The 19,043-nt window shown below is 41.6% G+C and overlaps 1 protein-coding gene across 2 annotated transcripts in view; it reads right to left on the bottom strand.

The window, feature by feature from the left end:
• Window positions 1-11,596: 11,596 nt before the first annotated feature.
• The window catches only part of rnf19a (ring finger protein 19A, RBR E3 ubiquitin protein ligase), a 32,690-nt gene continuing 25,243 nt past the window's right edge, over window positions 11,597-19,043 (bottom strand). The window contains exons 7-10 of one of the 2 annotated variants that reach the window (XM_048595825.1): window positions 17,260-17,473; window positions 16,352-16,495; window positions 13,189-13,475; window positions 11,597-13,116 (exon numbers count right to left, since the gene is read on the bottom strand). In XM_048595825.1, coding sequence (XP_048451782.1) covers window positions 12,803-13,116; window positions 13,189-13,475; window positions 16,352-16,495; window positions 17,260-17,473 — 959 coding nt within the window. In that variant the 3' untranslated portion in view covers window positions 11,597-12,802. Of the gene's footprint in view, window positions 13,476-16,351; window positions 16,496-17,259; window positions 17,474-19,043 lie in introns of both variants that reach the window. The other variant, XM_020528851.2, reaches the window with a different exon arrangement.

Below are 19,043 nucleotides of genomic sequence, written 5' to 3'. Positions count from 1 at the left end.
AAAAGCTCAGCAGGTCTGGCAGCATCTGTGGAGGAGAAAACAGAGTTGAGGAAGGGTCACCAGACCCGAAATGTTAACTCTGTTTTCTCCTCCACAGATGCTGCCAGACCTGCTGAGCTTTTCCAGCAATTTTGTTTTTGTTCCTGTTTGCTCATAGTTTTACCATTGTGTTCTCCATGCTAGTAGGTTAACCCATACACCATGAGCTCCTTGTTTGTGCAATTAGCTTTTGTGACAATATTATAGCAGGTCTCTGGCACTGAGCCAGGCTCTGTAGCTCAGAAGGGAAAGGGGGAGAATAGGAGACTGATAGTGATAGGAGATTCACTGGTTAGAGGAACAGACAGACAGGAGATTCTGTGGTACCGAGCGAGACACCCGGTTGGTATGTTGCCTCCCGGGTGCCAAGGTCAGGGATGTCTCGCATCAAGTCTTCAGGATTCTTAAGCGGGAGAGACAGCAGCCAGAAGTAGTGATATACATCAGTACCAATGACATAGCTAGAAAACGGGATGAGGACCTGGAAAGTGAATATATGGAGTTAGGATGGAAGCTGAAAGCCAGGACAAGTAGAGTAGTAATCTCAGGATTAGTATCGGTGCCATGGGCCAGTGAGGCTAGAAACAGAGAGAGAGCACAGCTGAACACATGGCTACAGAGCTGGTGTAGGAGGGAGGGCTCCAGGTTTGTGCATCTTTGGTATACCTTCTGGGGAAGGAAGGTGGGACCTGTACAAGAAGGATGGGTTGCACCTGAACTGGAGGGGCACCAATATCCTGGACGGGAGGTTTGCTAGAGCTCTTTGGGAGAGTTTAAACTAGTTTGCCTGGGGGATGGGAACCGGACCTACAGATCAGAGGATGGGGTACAGACAGATAGATTCTCTGCTTGCTCTACGAGGAAGGATAAGAAGTTGATAGGGCAAAGTGGCAGTCAGTGCGATGGGTTGAGGTGTGTCTACTTCAATGCGAGAAGTGTCAGGAATAAGGGTGACGAGCTTAGAGCATGGATCAGTACTTGGAACTACGATGTTGTGGCCATTACGGATACTTGGATGACACGGGCAAGAATGGTCGTTGAATGTTCTGGGGTATAGATGATTCAAAAGAAATAGGGAGTCGAGGTAAAAAGAGGTGGGGGAGTGGCATTGCTAATCAGGGATGGTATCACAGCTGCAGAAAGGGAGGTGGTGGAGAAGGGTTTCTCCACTGAGTCTGTATGGGTGGAAGTCAGAAACAGGAAAGGAGCGGTCACTTTATTGGGAGGTTTCTATAGACCCCCCAGTAGCAACAGAGACATTGAGGAACAGATTGGGAGACAGATTTTGAAAAGGTGCAGAAGTAATAGGGTTGTTGTCATGGGCAACTTCAACTTCCCTAATATAAACTGGAACCTCCTAAGTGCAAATAGTTTGGATGGAACAGATTTTGTCAGGTGTGTCCAGGAAGGATTTCTGAGTCAATATGCAGATAGGCCAACTAGAGGCGAGGCCATATTGGATTTGGTGCTTGGCAATGAACCAGGTCAGGTGTCAGATCACTCAGTGGGAGAGCATTTCGGTGATAGTGATCACAACTCCCTGGGCTTTACTATAGTCATGGAGAGGAATAGGAGCAGACGGTATGGGAAAGTATTTAATTGGGGGAGGGGGAATTACAATGCTATTAGGCAAGAACTACAGAGCACCCATTGGCATCAGATGTTCTCAGGGAAATGCACGATAGAAATGTGGAGGTTGTTTAGGGAGCAATTGCCACAGGTACTGGATAGGTTTGTCCCACTGAGGCAAGGAAGGGATGGTAAGGTGAAGGAACCTTGGATAACAAGGCATGTGGAACACCTAGTCAAGAGAAAGAAGGAAGCTTACTTAAGGTTGAGGAAGCAAGGATCGGACAGGGCTCCAGAGATCTACAAGGTAGCCAGGAAGGAACTGAAGAATGGACTTAGGAGAGCGAGAAGCAGGTATGAGAAAACCTTGGCAGGTAGGATCAAGGAAAACCCCAAGGCTTTCTATACTTACGTGAGGAACAAGAGGATGGCCAGAGTGAGAGTAGGGCCAATCAGGGACAGTGAAGGGAACTTGTGTGCGGAGTCAGAGGAGTTAGGGGAGGTCCTCAATGAATACTTTGCTTCAGTAATCACCAGTGAGAGGGACCTTGATGTTTGTGAGTACAGCATGAAACAGGCAGATATGCTCAAACAGGTTGATGTTAGGAAGGAGGATGTGCTAGAAATTTTGAAAAACCTGAGGATAGCTAAGTCCCCCAGGCCAGACGGGATATACCCAAGGTTATTATGGGAAGCGAGGGAAGAGATTGCTGCCCCTTTGGCAATGATCTTTGCATCCTCACTATCCACTGGAGTAGTACCAGAAGATTGGATGGTGGCAAATGTCATTCCCTTGTTCAAGAAAGGGAATAGGGATAATCTTGGAAATAACAGACCGGTTGGTCTTACTACTGTGCTGGGCAAATTATTGGAGAGAATTCTGAGAGATAGTATTTATGATTATTTGGAAAAACCAAGTTTGATTAGAAATAGTCAGCATGACTTTGAGAGGGGCAGGTCATGCCTCACAAGCCCTGTTGAATTCTTTGACGATGTGACAAAACACGTCGATGAAAGTAGAGCAGTGGATGTGGTGTATATGGATTTTAGCAAGGCATTTGATAAGTTTCCCCATGGTAGGCTCATTCAGAAAGTAAGGAGGCATGAGATTCAGGGAAATGTGGCTGTCTGGATACAAAACTGGCTGTCCAATAGAAGATAGAGGGTCGTAGCAGATGGAAAGTATTCAGCCTGGAGCTCGGTGACCAGTGGTATTCTGCAGGGATCTCTTCTGGGACCTCTGCTCTGTGATCTTTATAAATTACTTGGATGAGGAAGTAGAAGGGGGGCGGTTTGTAAGTTTGCCAATGACACGAAGGTTGGTGGAGTTGTGGACAGCGTGGAGGGCTGTTGTAGGTTGCAACGGGACATTGATAGGTTTCAGAGCTGGGCAAAGAAGTGGCAGATGGAATTCAACCCAGGAAATTGTGAAGTGATTCATTTTGGAAGGTCGAATTTGAATGCAGGATACAGGGTTAATGGCAGGATTCTTGACAGTGTGGAGGAAAAGAGGGATCTTGGGGTCCACGTCCATAGATCACTCAAAGTTGCTACCCAAGTTGATAGGGTTGTTCAGAAGGCGTATGGTGTGTTGGCTTTCACTGGCAGGGGAATTGAGTTTAAGAGCCGCGAGGTTATGCTGCAGCTCTGTAAAACTCTGGTTCGACCACACTTGGAATATTGTTTTCAGTTCTGGTCACATCCTCGGAAAGGTATGGAAGCTTTTAGAGAGGGTGCAGAGAAGATTTATCAGGATGCTGCCTGGACTGGAGGGCAGGTCTTATGAGGAAAGTTTGAGGGAGCTAGGGCTTTTTTCATTGGAGCAGAGAAGGATGAGATGACTTGATAAAGGTTTACAAGATGATGAATGGCATAGATAGAGTGGATAGTTGGAGACTTTTTCCCAGGGCGGAAATGACTATTACAAGGGGGCATAATTTTAAGGTGATTCAAGGAAGGTTTCGGGGAGACATCAGAGGTAGGTTCTTTACACAGAGTGGCGGGTGTGTGGAATGCGCTGCCGGCAGTGATATTGGAGTCAGATACTCGAGACTTTTAAGCGACTCTTGGATAGGCACATGGAGGGTATGCAAGGTAGATTGATCTTAGTAGGATAATAGGTCGACACAACATCGTGGGCCGAAGGGCCTGTACTATGCTGTACTGTTCTATGTTCTATTAACAGGCTCCCCTTTATGCACGTTCTATGTTAGTCCTTCAAAAACATCTCAACTAATTGATTAAACACCATTTCCTTTCATAAAATCATATTGATTCTTCCTGATTACTTAGAAATACTCAAAGTGCTTAACTATGACCATAATGTTTGATTTTAAAACCTTTCCCATGATATGTCAAGCTAATTACATTTAGATCTCAATTTTATGGCTCCACTCTTGATTAGGAGTTATATTTGCTACTTTCCAGTATCTAATGAATTTTGAAAAATTAACATTAGTGCATATACTACCTCTTTTAAGACCCTAAGATGAAATCATCAGGATTCGCCCGTCCACAGCTCCCATCAGTTTGTTCAGTACCGCTTCCTTGGTGTTCATAATTTCACCAAGTTATTCTCTTCATTACACCCCCTGATTTACAGACATTAGGTTTTTTTTGTATCCTCTGTAGTGAAGACAGAAGCAAAATGTTTATTAATTTCATTTGCTATTTCCTTATTATCTGCTATTAACTCAGCAATCTCATTCTCTAGAGGATCAACACAACTTTTTTTCCATTTTTAGATGATTTGGATGTGAATACAGGAGGTAGGGTTAGTAAGATTGTAGATGACACCAAAATTGGAGGTGTAGTAGACAGTGAAGATTATCTCCGAGTTCAAAAGGACCTTGATCAGATGGGCCAAGGAGTGGCAGATGGACTTTAATTTAGATAAATGAGAGGTGTTGCATTTTGGTAAGGCAAACCAGGGCAGGACTTATACAGTTAATGGTAGGGCCCTGGTGTTGAACAAAGGGACCTAGGGGTGCAGAGGCATAGTTCCTTTAAAGTGGTGTCATAGGTAGATAGGGTGGTGAAGAAGGTAACGTCACACTTGCCTTCATTAATCGGTGCATCGAGTATAGGAGTTAGGATGTCACAGAATACGGTCTTCAATTCTGGTCTCCTTGCTACAGGAAAGATGATGTTAAACATGAAAGTGTTCAGAAAAGATTTACAAGGATGTTGCCAGGGTTGGAGGGTTTGAGCTATAGGGAGAGGCTGAATAGGCTGGGGCTTTTATCCCCTGGAGCGGCAGAGACTGAGCCATGACCTTATAGATGTTTATAAAATCTTGAGGGGCATTGATAGGGTGAATATCCAAGGTCTTTTTCCCAGGGTAGGGGAGTCCAAAACTAGAGGGCATAGGTTTAGGTGAGCGGGGAAAGATTTGAAGGGGACATGTGGGTCAAATTTTTCCACACAGAAGGTGGTGTGTGTATGGAACAATCTGCCAGAGGCAGGTACAATTATGTAATTTAAAAGGCATATGGATGGGTACTTTAATAGGAAGGGTTTAGAGAGATATGGGGCAAATGCAACTAGATTAATTTAGGGTACCTGGTCAGTGCAGACAAGTTGGACCGAAGGGTGTTTCCTAACTCTACATGTAAGGCTTTTTTTTTAAAAATACACACAGGGTGGAAGGTGTCTAGAACATCTTTCCTGTAGAAGCAGTTACAATAGCAACATTTGAGGCATTTAGACAGACACGAAAACTGACAGGGAATAGAGGAATACAGACCATGTGCAGGCAGATGGGAGTGGTTTAGAATGGCATTATGGTCAATGCAGACATGGTGGGCTGAAGGACCTGTACCTGTACTGTATTGTTCTATGTCAACCCTGTAGTCATTGTTAGCTGTTATTGATATTCTGACCAATCATCTGACCTTCCATTCATCTTTACATAACTGTTTTTCTTTAAGCAACCATAGGATATGGGTTCTTCCCTTCGAATTTTTCTTTAGAGTAGGAGTATATAGACCATTTCAAAATATCCCCTTAAATGTTCATCACTGCTTCTTTATTATTCTACCTCATGGTTTATATTCAGTTAGCTCAGCTTTAATTCCCACATCATCGCCATTATATGTTTAAAATACTGGCTTTAGATGCAATCTGCACCCTTTCAAACAATGTAAAATTCAATCATACTGGAGAGTGCTGGGACCTAGTGTTGCTTTTACTGAGGTTATTGATGAATTCTGTCCAACTATGCAACACCAAGTAAAATATAACCTATTAAAACAAAATCATTGTGGCTGCTGGAAACCTGAAACAAAAACAAATTTCTGGAATATCTGTGTAAAGAAAACACAATGTTTCGATTCTGTGAACCTTTAAGGGCGTCCAAAGAAATTAACTCTGACCTTGCGCTGAGCTTCACAGGAGCACTGCAGCAAGCCCAAGAGGGAATATGGTTGTGTGTTCAGGGTCAGTTTTGTGGACAAAGTGTAGGTATACTGCAAAGTGGTCACCCAGTCTGTGTTACATCTCCCCAGTATAGAGGAGACCACATTGTGAACAGTGAGTACAAGAGTCTACATTGAGTGAAATGCAGGTAAATGGCTGCTTCACCTGGAAAGTGAGTCTGGGGCCTTGGATAGTGAGGAAGGAGGAAGTGTTACACCTGCTGCAATTTCATGGGAAGGTGCCATGGCTTCTGAGAAGGTTTTCAAAGTCAAGGAGAAGTGGACCAGGATGTTTCGGAGTGAACAGTCCTGTGGAAAGTGACAAGAAAGAGGAGGAGAATCCCACTGGAGATGGCAGAAATGGTGGCTAATGCTTTAGATGTGAATACTTAGGGAACAGTGACTGAGGACCGGGCAGAACCTGTTGTGGGAGGGAAGAAAGAAATGCAGGAGGTGTGTCAGACATAGCTGAGGGCCCTGTCAACCACTGATAGGGAATCCTCAGTTGAGGAAGAAGGTGGACGTTTCAGAGGCCCCCTTGTAGAAGCTGGCATCATTGGAACAAATGTGACAGAGATGGAGAAACAGAGAATGAAATCAAGTCTTTACAGGAAGCAGGATGACAGTGAAGGTAATTAGGAGTCAGTGAGTTTGTAGTGATTATTGGTGGCCAGCTTATCCCCAGAAATGGAAACAGATTTGAGGAAGGGAAGAATCAGATGGACCAAGGTAAACAGTGGAAGCCAAATATAAGCTTTTCCAATTCTGGACACGAGGGAAACAGCACCAATGACTCCATCAATGTACTGGAGAAAGAGTTGTATGGGTAGAGGCCAGAGTAGGACTGGAACAAGAAATATTCCATGTACCCAACAAAGAGATCGTCGTAATTGGGGCCCATGTGGGTACACATGGCCACACCTTTGTCCTTAAAATAAGAGAGAGAGAAGGGTCAAAGTGAAGACAAGCTCAGCACAGTAAATGCTAATTTCTCAACTTCAGGTTCCTTACAGACAAACATCAAAATTGAGAGCTGAACTGTAAATTGTAAGGAAAAAGGTCAGGAACAGCACAATTAATCATTGCTGTGAACACATTGAAATTGAAACTGGGCTTCTGGTCACCCCAATTAAAAATTAAATTAAAAGCATTGCAACACTGAATCTGGACAAAATACTAGAGGAAAAAAAGCTCAAAGAAAAATGGTTTCACACAACTTCTGTGCACACCTGAGGAAGTTAGCAGAGGAAATCAACAAGTGATTTCAAGAGTTTGATGTGATGGAATAAATCATCATGTTTGTCTCAAATACATCTCCAAGTTGACAGTGAAGGGTTGGCCACCAAATTCCAACAGGTGTTTACAAAACTTTGGAGTTGTTTATGGAGCTGTGAATGTGTAAAAATGATAGTGCTGGAAGTCAGATTGACAGACCATCATTAATGGAGACTCAAACAGAGAAAACTACCCATTCCCAGGCTTTTAAGAAGAAAGCTTTTTTTTTTAAAAAATATACTTCAAACAGCATCCTCCCAAATGAAGACAATCAAGCCTATGCTTCATTGATAACACAACCTCTAATTTTGTTTTGAAATTAGCTGCATGGTAGCAGTTTCTGGATCAATGTGCTGATACCATTTGTCAAGCACAGAACTTCAGATCAGCTGCACACGTACAGCCACAAAGCTTAGAGGGAACGTTTCTCACAGATAGAAACTGGTAGTCATATACAGTCCATCAAATGGCTAGCTGCCAATTCCTTGAAGTATGGATTGTAGTTAATGTGTAGTCACAGATGTCACACAGACTTGAGTTTATTCTATTTTCTAGAATAAATCCTGGGTTTCCAGTGGAGATTAGTATGTACCATTATGCCATGGCTCATAGTAAATTTGGACATGATGTTTGGGGTTCTGCTTTTAAATTTAATGCCTAGCTTCATTCTCTTAGCATAACCCCTTTCCTAGTTCTACCCATCATATGAATCATAACCACTGTACCCTCCCCTTGCAAGTTCATCTCCAACCCAGAACAGATATCTGAAACCCTAGCACACCACAGGTGTCTAACTCATTCTCTTTACTGCAGAGAAGTGTCAATTTCCTCACTATATTGTCACCTATCATGATTCTTTTGTTCTACCTCCGTGAATGGTTTACTGTACCATGGTGCCATGCTCATCTACACTCATCCAAACAAGCTTAAAAAAAAACTTAGGCCTATTGGACAAGACCTGAGGCTCCTCCACTCTGGTAACCTGCCTCATTTGTAGTCATAGCCAGCTTTCCTTGACTAGTAATCAAATTAGAACACCCTATTGTAAAGGAATGTGTATTCCTCCTGGAATAAAAAGTGTAAGTGCAACTCTGATGTCGTGTCTGCAGCTCAGCCTCCAGCTCAACGATTGAGCAGACGATTCTGTAGCTGCAGCAAATCTACTGTATCGTGTTAATTAAAAATTAATGAACAAACCCCACACTTCCCAAAAAGGTTTAACAGTGCCAGTAAGCCATACAATAGTTACAACTATTACAAAAATTGTAAATCTTGGTAAAGGGTTGTTTTAAAAAAGCACCTTTTAAAATTGAAGTGACTTCTTAGTTCCCTTTTGCTAGAGTCTTTAAGGAAGCAAGTGAGAAAAATATTCACCAAAATATGATTCAGCCTGGTCATATCACCTTTAATTGGTCAAATGTGTTTCTTTTGGGGTGGGTGGGGGGAGAAGGTGGTGGGGGGGGGGGGAAAAGAACCTGGGGTTCAGCTGGTATTCAGAGTTGATTGGCCTCTGGTTCCCTATCCCCTCTCATTGCAGCTTTCCAACTCCCCTCCTGGAGACTGAGTGAAAAGTCTCTTATACAGCCAATGCTCAGATCTACATTGTACAATTAACCTCTTATTTAAGACTACTGAAATTCAAATCAACCTACTATCTGGCAGTTACATAACCATCTTAGGCCATCTGGCTAATTAACTAATCTCAGTTGTTCCCCAGATGCTTATTTATTCCTGCTGAAGCCTGTGGGAGAGAGAACTTAAAATTTACTGTTTAACTTAAAATGCTCATTGCAAACAAGCAGTATCAGATTTTATAAAATAGGAAATGTACTACAGCCAAGTTTGTGAATGATACAAATAGGCAGGAAGGCAAGTGGTAAGGATGACGCAAAAAATCTAGAAGAAGAATATAGACAAGCTAAATGAGTAGACAACATTTAACGGATAGAATACAATGTGGGAAAATGTGAGCTTTACGCACTTTGACAGGAAGAGGAGCACTAAGTTTTTTAAAAAATAGTGAAATACTACAGAAAGCTGCAGCACAGATGGATTAGGAGTCCTCATGCATAAACCATGAAGCGTACAAATTCAGCATAGGGAAGGCAATTGGAATGTTGGCTTTTATTTCAAGGGCAGTGAAGTATAAAAATAGGGAGGTTTGCCAAAACCATGCATGATACTAATAGACCACGTCTAGAATACTGAATAGCTTTTGCACACCTATCTAAAGAAAAATATACTGGCATTGGAGGTAATCCAGAAAATGTTAGTAGGTTGATCCTTATGAGGAAAGATCAAGCAGGCTGAGCCTGTACATATTGGAGTTAAGGCTAAGAGGACAACTCATTGACAGACAAGATAATTAGAGAGCTTGACAGGGTAGCCAATGGAGAGGTTGTATTCCTCTGTCTCCAACGCATCTGCTCCGACGAGGAGACTTTCCACTCTGAAGCATCCCAAGATGTCCTCCTTATTCAAACAATGCTTTTTTGCACCCCATCATCCAGACAGCTCTCCACCATGCTTCCTCCATTCCCTGCTTCACAGCTCTAAACGACTAACTCCCCAAAACATAATAAAGATAGGGTTCCCCTTGTCCTCACTTTCCACCCCCAGCCTCTGCATTCAACATATCATCCTCAAACACTTCTGCCAACTCTACTTAGACCCCACCACCCAGAACATCTTCCACTCCCCACTCCTTTCTGCCTTCCGTAAGGGCCATTCCCTTCGCCACTCCTTAGTTCACGCCACACTTCCCTCCACTCCCCCCCACCCCCAGTACCTTCCCCTGTAAACATAAAAGGTGCAACACCCGCCCACACACCACCTCCCTCACCTCCATCCAGGGCCCTAAATAGTCCTTACAGGTGAGACAGAGCTTCACCTGCATTTTCTCCAACCTAGTCTATTATATCCGGTGCTCCTGATGCGGTTTTCTCTACATCGGTGAGACCACACATAGACTAGGTGACCATTTCACCAAGCATCTTCGTTTGACCTATGAACAGCCAGCCTAACCTCCTGGTCACCGCCCACTTCATCTCCCCGCCACCCCCACTCTGACATCCATCCATCCTCGGCCTCCTCCAGTGTCAGTGAATCAGATCACAATATTGAGGAACACCTTATCTTCTGCCTGGGCACGCTACAGCCTGGAGGACTCAGAGTTCTCCAATTTCAAATAACCTTTCCAGCCCACCACCCTTCCTTCCAGCCACCAAACGGATTCATCCCTCCCATCGGCCAACCGGGTCGTACCTACTACTGGTATCCACCCATCACCACCATTCCGCTACCGCCCAGCAACCCCCCCAACCCGCTTTCTGCTGCACCCCCTACCCCCCACATCCAGTCCTGAAGGAGGTTAATACCTGAAATGTTGACTTCTTTCCTCCAGATGCTGCCTGGCTTGCTGTGTTCTTCCAGCTTCTTGTTTGTCTACCATGGAGAGGTTGTGTTCTGTTGTGGGAGAGTCCTCCCCCACATTCAGAAATCCTGATGTAACATTAACATCAATACCTTCAGACAATAATGTATTTTTTCCCTTACTCACCAATTTCTCCTCCCCTTTTGAAGGTTTTGGCTCTTAGCTAGAGTATAGTTCCTTGGGGATCGATTGCCTCCTTAGTGTTTATTTCATTTAGTAATTTGACAGTCAAAAGTCAAATATTTTAAGTTAAACGGCTACAAAAACTTCAACGAGGCACTGGAAAGCTATTAAAAATACTAAACTTGGTTTATATTCTTCTTCCTAGCCTGGACACTGAAGCCAAACAAGTAACACCTCACAGTATTCAGAGAATCATAGAATTATAGAATTCCTAATGTGGAAGCAGGCCATCCAGCCCATAGAACTCACATCAACCCTCTGAAGAGCATTCCACCCTGACCCCTTGTCCCTACCCTATAACCCTGCAATTCCCATGGCTAATCCACCTAGCCTGCACATCCCTGGACAATTCAACATGCCAATCCACCTAACCTGTACATGTTTGGACAATGGCAGGAAACCAAAACCCCCAGAGGAAACCCACACAGACATGGGAAATGTTTCTGTGGAGTTTGCACACAGTCTTCAGAGATTGGAATTGAATCCAGATCACTGGCACTGAAACAGCAGTGCTAACCACTAAGCCTCCAGCCACCCTCAGAAAAAGCCTGTGTTTTTGATTTTCATGCCTCCAGTGACTGACTGAACCATGAAGGTGCTGTACATGACTGATTTTCCAAAATATTAAACTATTAAAATCAAAACAAACCATCTTGCAGATTAGAAGTTAAACATGAAGCACTGATTTTTAATTATATTTTATTTTAGATATGCATCTTACAGTCATCCTGTTAGGCAAACCAGCTTGCAAACAAATATACAAAAAACAAAACAAGCATAATGCAACGTACACTGTAACTGGCACTAGTGTTCCAAAGCTTAAAGAAAATTAAAAAGACTGCAACTTCTGACTTGTTATTCCTCTGTTCAGAAGGATAAGATTTCAAGCATTATCAACATGGCAACATAAACGAAACACTGCATAAATGCGCAAAACATACTCACATTTAATGAATTTATTTTGCATTTCAGTGAAGTATGTTGTAATTTTAACAGTGCACCATTACGGGCTGAAGACAGCCCTCGAGTTTTTTTTTTAGTGTCTTGCCACACAAAGAAAAAAGGCCATAGTCTTCACCTATCTTCTCTAATGCTCCCAACAAAGCAAAGTGCAAATTTTGCACTGTGCTTTCGGTGTGTAACAAACTGCATCAGCAGCATTCATTTGCTTTGAACACTTGCTATTTCAGAACAAAGAACCCAGTTAAATCTGTTATGCAAAACATTTTCTAAAGCCTGAGTACTGTCTTTGGTAGGCTAATATGGGGTTATATTTTTAAGATCTTCATTCATTATACACAACTTTAATCCAACTGCATTTTCTTAGCATTCTCCTGTGATATACTGTAGACCAATACAGTTTTCTTTTTAAAGAGAAATATAAATATATCCTTAATAACATAGGTATTAAACAGACTTTTCCAAAGGCACCAGGAAACAGTGAGGGAGAGTCAATTGTTGATAACTGAAAGGAACCAGTCAAGAAAGTGTTTCTTTCCTGATGTAATCTTCAACGAATTTCTGCTTGCACTTTGGGGTTTTGCCAACTCAGTTGCACATTCTTTTACTATTTTACAACACACCATACACATTTAAGTGACAGAGGAAGACCATCACTTTTCTCACGTTACCTGTGAGACATCAGCACTGTCCAATAAACACCTCTCTCAAAACTGCACCTACTCATGTCCCCAAACTTCAACATTGAACTGGAGACACTCAAATGACATGTTTAACCCTGACCTTCAAAATCCATGATCTTGTTGGTTAATAAGCACCGGTTTCAGTTTCCAAGTTATTGGTTTCTTTTTATATCAACTATCATATAATCAACTGTAAGCAGGACTGATTAGCAATATCATATGATCAGAATCGCAGCATGAAAGGATTAAATCTCAGTTTGAATTGCACTGGTCTGTTGCAACTGGTTATTATTGGTTACATTTTCTACCTCCTCAGTGGCATAGTTTGACACTCCTGAAGTTGCAGCCCCATTCTCCTCTGCAATGAAGCTCAGCTGCAAGATATCTGCATTTGGCCCTGTTGTAACAGAAGCAACGAGACCACCTTGTGATGGGCATGTCTCTAGACGATCATTCTCCACCTCTGGTAGGGGACTGACTGCTGAAAACCGACTGTGGTAGTCACTCGAACCATGGCTACAAGAAGTCTTCGTGCTCTCCATGTCGGATCCACTAAATTCTGAAAAATGGCTGGAGTGAGAGTCTGCCACAGATGGAATACTGTCACTAAGAGACGGAGAATCAAACTCACTTGAATTGGTGCTTCTTTGTTCAAGTAACTGTGCATCCATTTCTTCCCGAGTTTCGTTTATCTTCATACTGCCTCTCTTCTGCAGCTTTCCCTTGCACTTTTTAGTTGTTGCTTCTTTGGGCCACTTGGAGGCACTGCATCGATTGTCCAGAACAGGGGCTGTAGGTAAAATTGCTACACTACGACCAGGCATGCTGCTGTCTTCCACACTACTGCTTCCACTGTTGTGTCTGAACTTTGCAGGCTTTGATTCAATGTCAACTTGCACCTCCAAACTGTTGCCTTCTCTGAAAGCAGATGCACACACAAATGTCAAGTTCATTACAGGTGACTGTAGAATTATTTCATTCTCACAAAACATGTTCAACAATTTCAGATACTGAACTGGTGACAAGAAAATTGTTTTTTTTTAAATTCACTCATGGCATGAAGTCACCTTTCTGGGACTGCATTTATTGCCCATCCTTAATTGTCCAATTGATAGTTAAGAGTCAACCACATTGCTGTGGGTCTGTAGGCATATGTAGACTTGACCAGATAAAGATGACAGATTTCCTTTCCTAAAGGACACAAGTGAACCAGATTGCTTTTTCCGACAATTGACAATGGCTTCGTGATCATAATTAGATTCTTAATTCCAGATTCCTTATTGAATTTAAATCCCGCCATCTTGAACCTGGGTCCTGAACTTAGCTGAGTTTCTGGACTAATAGTTTAGTGATAATACCACTGGGCCATTGCATCCCCACAATCAACCCACCTTGCATCTTGTAATTCATTCCCTTGATGCAACATCTCAATTTATTTTTTGCCACATGGTGGTCACTGATAATGTTTTAATGACAAGTGGATAAACAAATGATACCTCTACAACCAGAAAGCTTTTGAAAATGAGTCTCAAGTAATGCCTAAATGCTAGGACTTAAATGAATCAACGTTTAAGGAGAAACAGTACAATTCACACTGTCTGGGAGAATGTTAAAATTAACAGAACTACTGACTTGAAGTTCTGCACAAGGAAAAGTGTGCTCTCCTGTAAGTTTATTAATTGGATCCCTATGGAAAATACATATACACTATTTGTACAAGTCATTAAGAGGAACAACCATCTGCAAACATGGAGTTAAAGGGGACTTCTGCAACAAAGGAAAGCTTTATGTTGAAAGCACCTGCATTAAATTTTACTTAAGAATGCTTGTTTAAATACGAGTTTTTTTGCTGCCTTGGTATATTCAAAAGTTCAATATTTAACAGAATAAAACTTTGCTTTACATATAACATGTTTTAGACCAGGAAATCCATTCAGAGATATTGAGTACAGAATGGTTAAATCTACCAGCACGTTCATTTACACAGCTCCTTCTTACCATTAGAATTTCTGACATGGAGAGTCTTTCAGAAAAGAGGCCATCAATAATCTTAGCAATAAATTACTTGAAACAAGGGAAAGACTAAGTTTTAAATCCACATTTTAATACAAGTGGGAAGTTAAAGGCTGCTTGAAGTTGGGTAACGGAGCACAACAACAGATTAAACCCAAACTCTTTCCAGTGGAAACTGTAATTTATGTTCTCCTATCTTTCCCTTTCTAAACCAGAATATATAATTCACTGGAATACAGAACCAATGAAATAGATGGTTTTCTTTACCTACTTGTTCATGTGAAAATATAGTCAAAGAAACTTAGATTTGCTAAGAACTATTATTTTAAAAATGAATTAGTATTAATATAACACCAACCAGAAATTCTATTTTAGAGTTCCGATGGAATTTTTAGCTATGGATAGTTAGGCCCAATCTGATTATAAATCCATGCAGGTGCCCTTTTAATCAATCAAAGCTCAGTGCACATTGAATAGAGGAAGGTACTGGAATAATTTTTCCACAACACAAGTTCAGATTAGGGTAGTCATTTCTGCCAGTTTGATTGTTCATTTCGACAACATACCCAGCTGACAGGATACACACTTAATTCTGGTGAGTCATCAACCTGAAATGCTATTTCTCTCAGCAGGTCAGGCAGCTTTTATGCAGAGTATTTTCAACATTTTGTGTCTTTTTAAATATTCCTACTACATGTCTGAAATTGAGTACAAAGATTTCTCAGCAGAAGTGTTCGGTTTTGAGGAATACCATGGAGTTCATCTAATATATCTGTTTAAAGTTTAAGAGTGCAATTTAAAAGAGTTAAACTTTCAGAAGAGTCACTGTGTAAACAGCATCACGTGAAGAAACATGCCTGGGACTATTTATCTACACCTTTCTGTGATTATAACCTGGACTGTGCTCTTGCAAGCAGGTGATAAAAACAAAAAACTTTCAATACCATTTTGTATTCAGTACTTTGTTAAATGCTGCAGAAATTTTGAAGTGCCCACTGGGCTCAGGATCAACATTGTAGTTTATTGCCCTGCGACCCAAAAAAACAGATATATGCAATAGTTTGATTCAGTTACCAACAGGAAACGGTAAAAATTCGGATAATATTTCAAGTCTATGACAAGTTTTTTCAGCATTTTCTGATTTTATTTTATATTAGTGCCACTTCCTGATTTCTTCAACCTTTAACGTGGAATGAAGATGCAAGGATAACAGATTTTATGTCCCAAGGTGATCTGCATGGGTAAAGGTGATTTTATATGAACCAAGGGTCCACCTGTCCCATCAAGAGGGCACACAGAATCCAGTAACACTAGTTGGACAGAAGCAGAGGATTTTCTCAGTGAATGATCACAGGAGTCACATTAAAATACAAGATCTCATCATTTAAGTCATTGCTGTTGACAGGACTTTGTTTGCAATTTGGCTGCTGCATTTTCTATATTACAATAATAGGTATCGCTGAAAGTACATAATTGACTTTGAAATATCCTAGGATCATGAGAAGTGCTACGTAAGTGTTCAAAATTGCACAATACTTTACTTGTGACCTTCCACACAGTATTGTTGCTGTCTATTTATTGACTATTATTAGGGTAACAATTAAAGAGCACATTTTTCTTTATATTAGAATTTATAAACTGTTTTGACTGCCACAACATTTTCCAATCCATGGTTTTTAAACTTAAAAACAATTCTTAATCCAAATAGCATTAATAGTGTCATATATTTAAAAGATCACAAGCTAATGAATTGATTTAAAACAAATGCCAAAGTGGTATACCTGTCCAGTGGATTGTAGGAATTGATAATGGATCCTGCCATGGCCCTTGTGCTGGCATTGTCACTGATGGTCCCAATACTGACCGTGCCAGATTCACCACTGAGGCTGCAGCGTTCCTTTTGAATATCTGCCTGCACCTCTAATCTGAGAGAATCAGGTCAAAAGTTAGTGAGATAACAGGAAAAGTACCCTTCTCAACAAAAACAAGATAATCACTGGGAATACCTTGGGCATGAACAAAAACACATGTTTGTGGCCTTTTAAACTTCCATTATTGGGAGGATGTGAAAGTAAAGAAGAAAGTGCAGCGTAGATTCAGTAGGAAAGGAGATTATAGTAATTGAAAAAGAGAAATTGCAAACTTTCTCTCCATCACCTCACTAGAACGGAGGATATCAAGGAGCGGCCTCAGAGATGCTTAAAGGTGTGAAGGATCACAACAAGTGGTCAACTATTTTAATCAATTAAACTATTGGGTATCAATATGCAACAGGCAAAATTAGAAGGGCCATTTATGCATTATTTTCAGAGGCTGGGCAGAATGTGAACTTCTGTCACAAAATGTTGTTGAAACAGCCCATAAATTCCATTAGAGAAACTAAATAGCTGAGATGTAGAAATGTTATGGAGATGTGGATTCAGCAAGAGTGAGAGGTCAGTGGAGGGCCAGTAGCACAGATGCGATGGGTCAAATGATCCATTTCCATGTTGCCATGACTCTTGGCCAAGAATGTGTCAATAACAATCACTATCAGCACTCAGTTGCATTCAGTTCCTTTGCCAATGGTTCATTACCTCCTCTGGGTCAACTTCTGCATCAGCTTTTATTATTTAAAAAGTATATGACTGAAAATATTGCAGTCGCTAAAGGATGACTTGTAATTAAAAAAAGACAAAGTGGGGCTTACCTATTGAAACAATTGACCATCACACTTCCAGAAAGGCTGCCTGTGATACTAGCTCCAGCCAGTGCCATTGTGCTTGCTGTTTCACTCAGGTTGTCTCGTATTGCACCTATTCTATCCATGTGACTGCCACTGGCACTCAAACTGCCCGTTAGGCCCCCAACACTGCCCTCTCCGATACTGGGGTTATTGCGGGCCTCAACAACAAAAGTGGTATCTAAATGGCAGGAAGAGACACAGCAGCAGTTTGTTACCTTTGGTTCATTTCAGTTTTTGCTAGCAATTAACACATTGAGTGGATGCTTTAAGTTACAAATATGAAATATCCTACAGAGTTTCCTGAAGTGTTCCTTGTGTTATGCTTTAAAACGTGCCTTACAGTTAATGTACACAAATCCTGCATGAGCACACACGTAAAAGAATCATACAGCATCTATAAAGGGATGTTTTCTGCAAGTTTGTAACGTCATGAGCCTAGCTAAGCAGCTTTGTAAGAATAGACAGTACAAACTGAACAGTTCTGCAGGTGTGGAACCTAACTGAATAATAGGTGTGGCTACCTACACAAAGCAGGAACAATGAGTCATTGAAAAGCAATAGCGTTGCACTACAGTAAGAAAAGTACTGACCTATTATACAATTTGTAGTTGCAGAAACCAAGTACAGAGACAAATGCACACAGCTAAACATGAAAAATAATTCACAATTGCATTTTAACAGGGAACTCTCCAGCCTTTTCAGTACAGTATGATCCAGTAGCAGTGTGACCAGGGTAAGGATTTTGAAATGAGAAGGCTGAATCTTACCCACCCCAGGTGACTGATTTGAGAGCAAGGGAGGGACATTATTTTACGAGTTCATCATCCAACGGCTAACCTAAACCTGCCTCCCATTTTATGAGGGGAAATGGAAATGTGATCTGCATGCCCTTGGGCCTATCCCACCACGAATTTACCTGCCCACTCAAACCCTTCACTCACTGGGGCCAGGCCAGTCATACCTTCAGTCTGGCTCTTCATCAGGTTTGTGTGGTGGGCCTGAAGAAAACAGTTTGGAAACCCCATTATCTGAAAGTCCTACTGACCATAGTTCCCCAGACTTAGATGTCTAGAAAAGCCCTGCAATTCAAGTTTATTTGTTGTTATGGTGCAATTGATTGTGTGGATCAAGAGGATTGTCAAAAAGGCTGAGATAACAAGGTGTAGAGCTGGATGAACTCAGCAGCCAAGCAGCATCATAGGAGCAGGAAGGCTGACGCTGCAGGCCTAGACCCTTCATCAGAAACAGGAATGCCATTTCTGATGAAGGGTCGAGGCCCGAAACATCAGCCTTCCTGCTCCTATGATGCTGCTTGGCCTGCTGTGTTCTTCCAACTCTACACCTTGTTATCTCAGCTTTTCAGCAAATGCAGTTCCTACTATCTCTGTCAAAAAGGCTGCTCTTGATGTGGCAGCTAAACCTTAAAATCAGGAAAAACAGAACTTTTGCAAATTTATATGAATACAGAATGAAACTTTTACATGCTTTCTTCCAACTCCTGTTCTCCATTTCTCCTGTAATATACAAAGCTCCACGGTATACACCAATATTATCCTAAGTACAAAGTCTAAATATCTTTGCACTGTACCATGAAAAACACTACCCAGCTACCAGCATGAAGAGTCAAACAAAAACTAAAAGGAAGATAAATGTATCCCCATGGCAGTTGGTTACATACAGTAAAATTGGTTGTTCAAACTTTATAGACAGAGCATAACAAGAGAAAAATTACCTCTAATACGCAGGGG

Source organism: Rhincodon typus, chromosome 4 (assembly GCF_021869965.1).
Source record: "Rhincodon typus isolate 14 chromosome 4, sRhiTyp1.1, whole genome shotgun sequence".
Classification (NCBI taxonomy): Eukaryota; Metazoa; Chordata; class Chondrichthyes; order Orectolobiformes; family Rhincodontidae; genus Rhincodon; species Rhincodon typus.
This window is presented reverse-complemented; position numbering and strand designations above follow the sequence as displayed.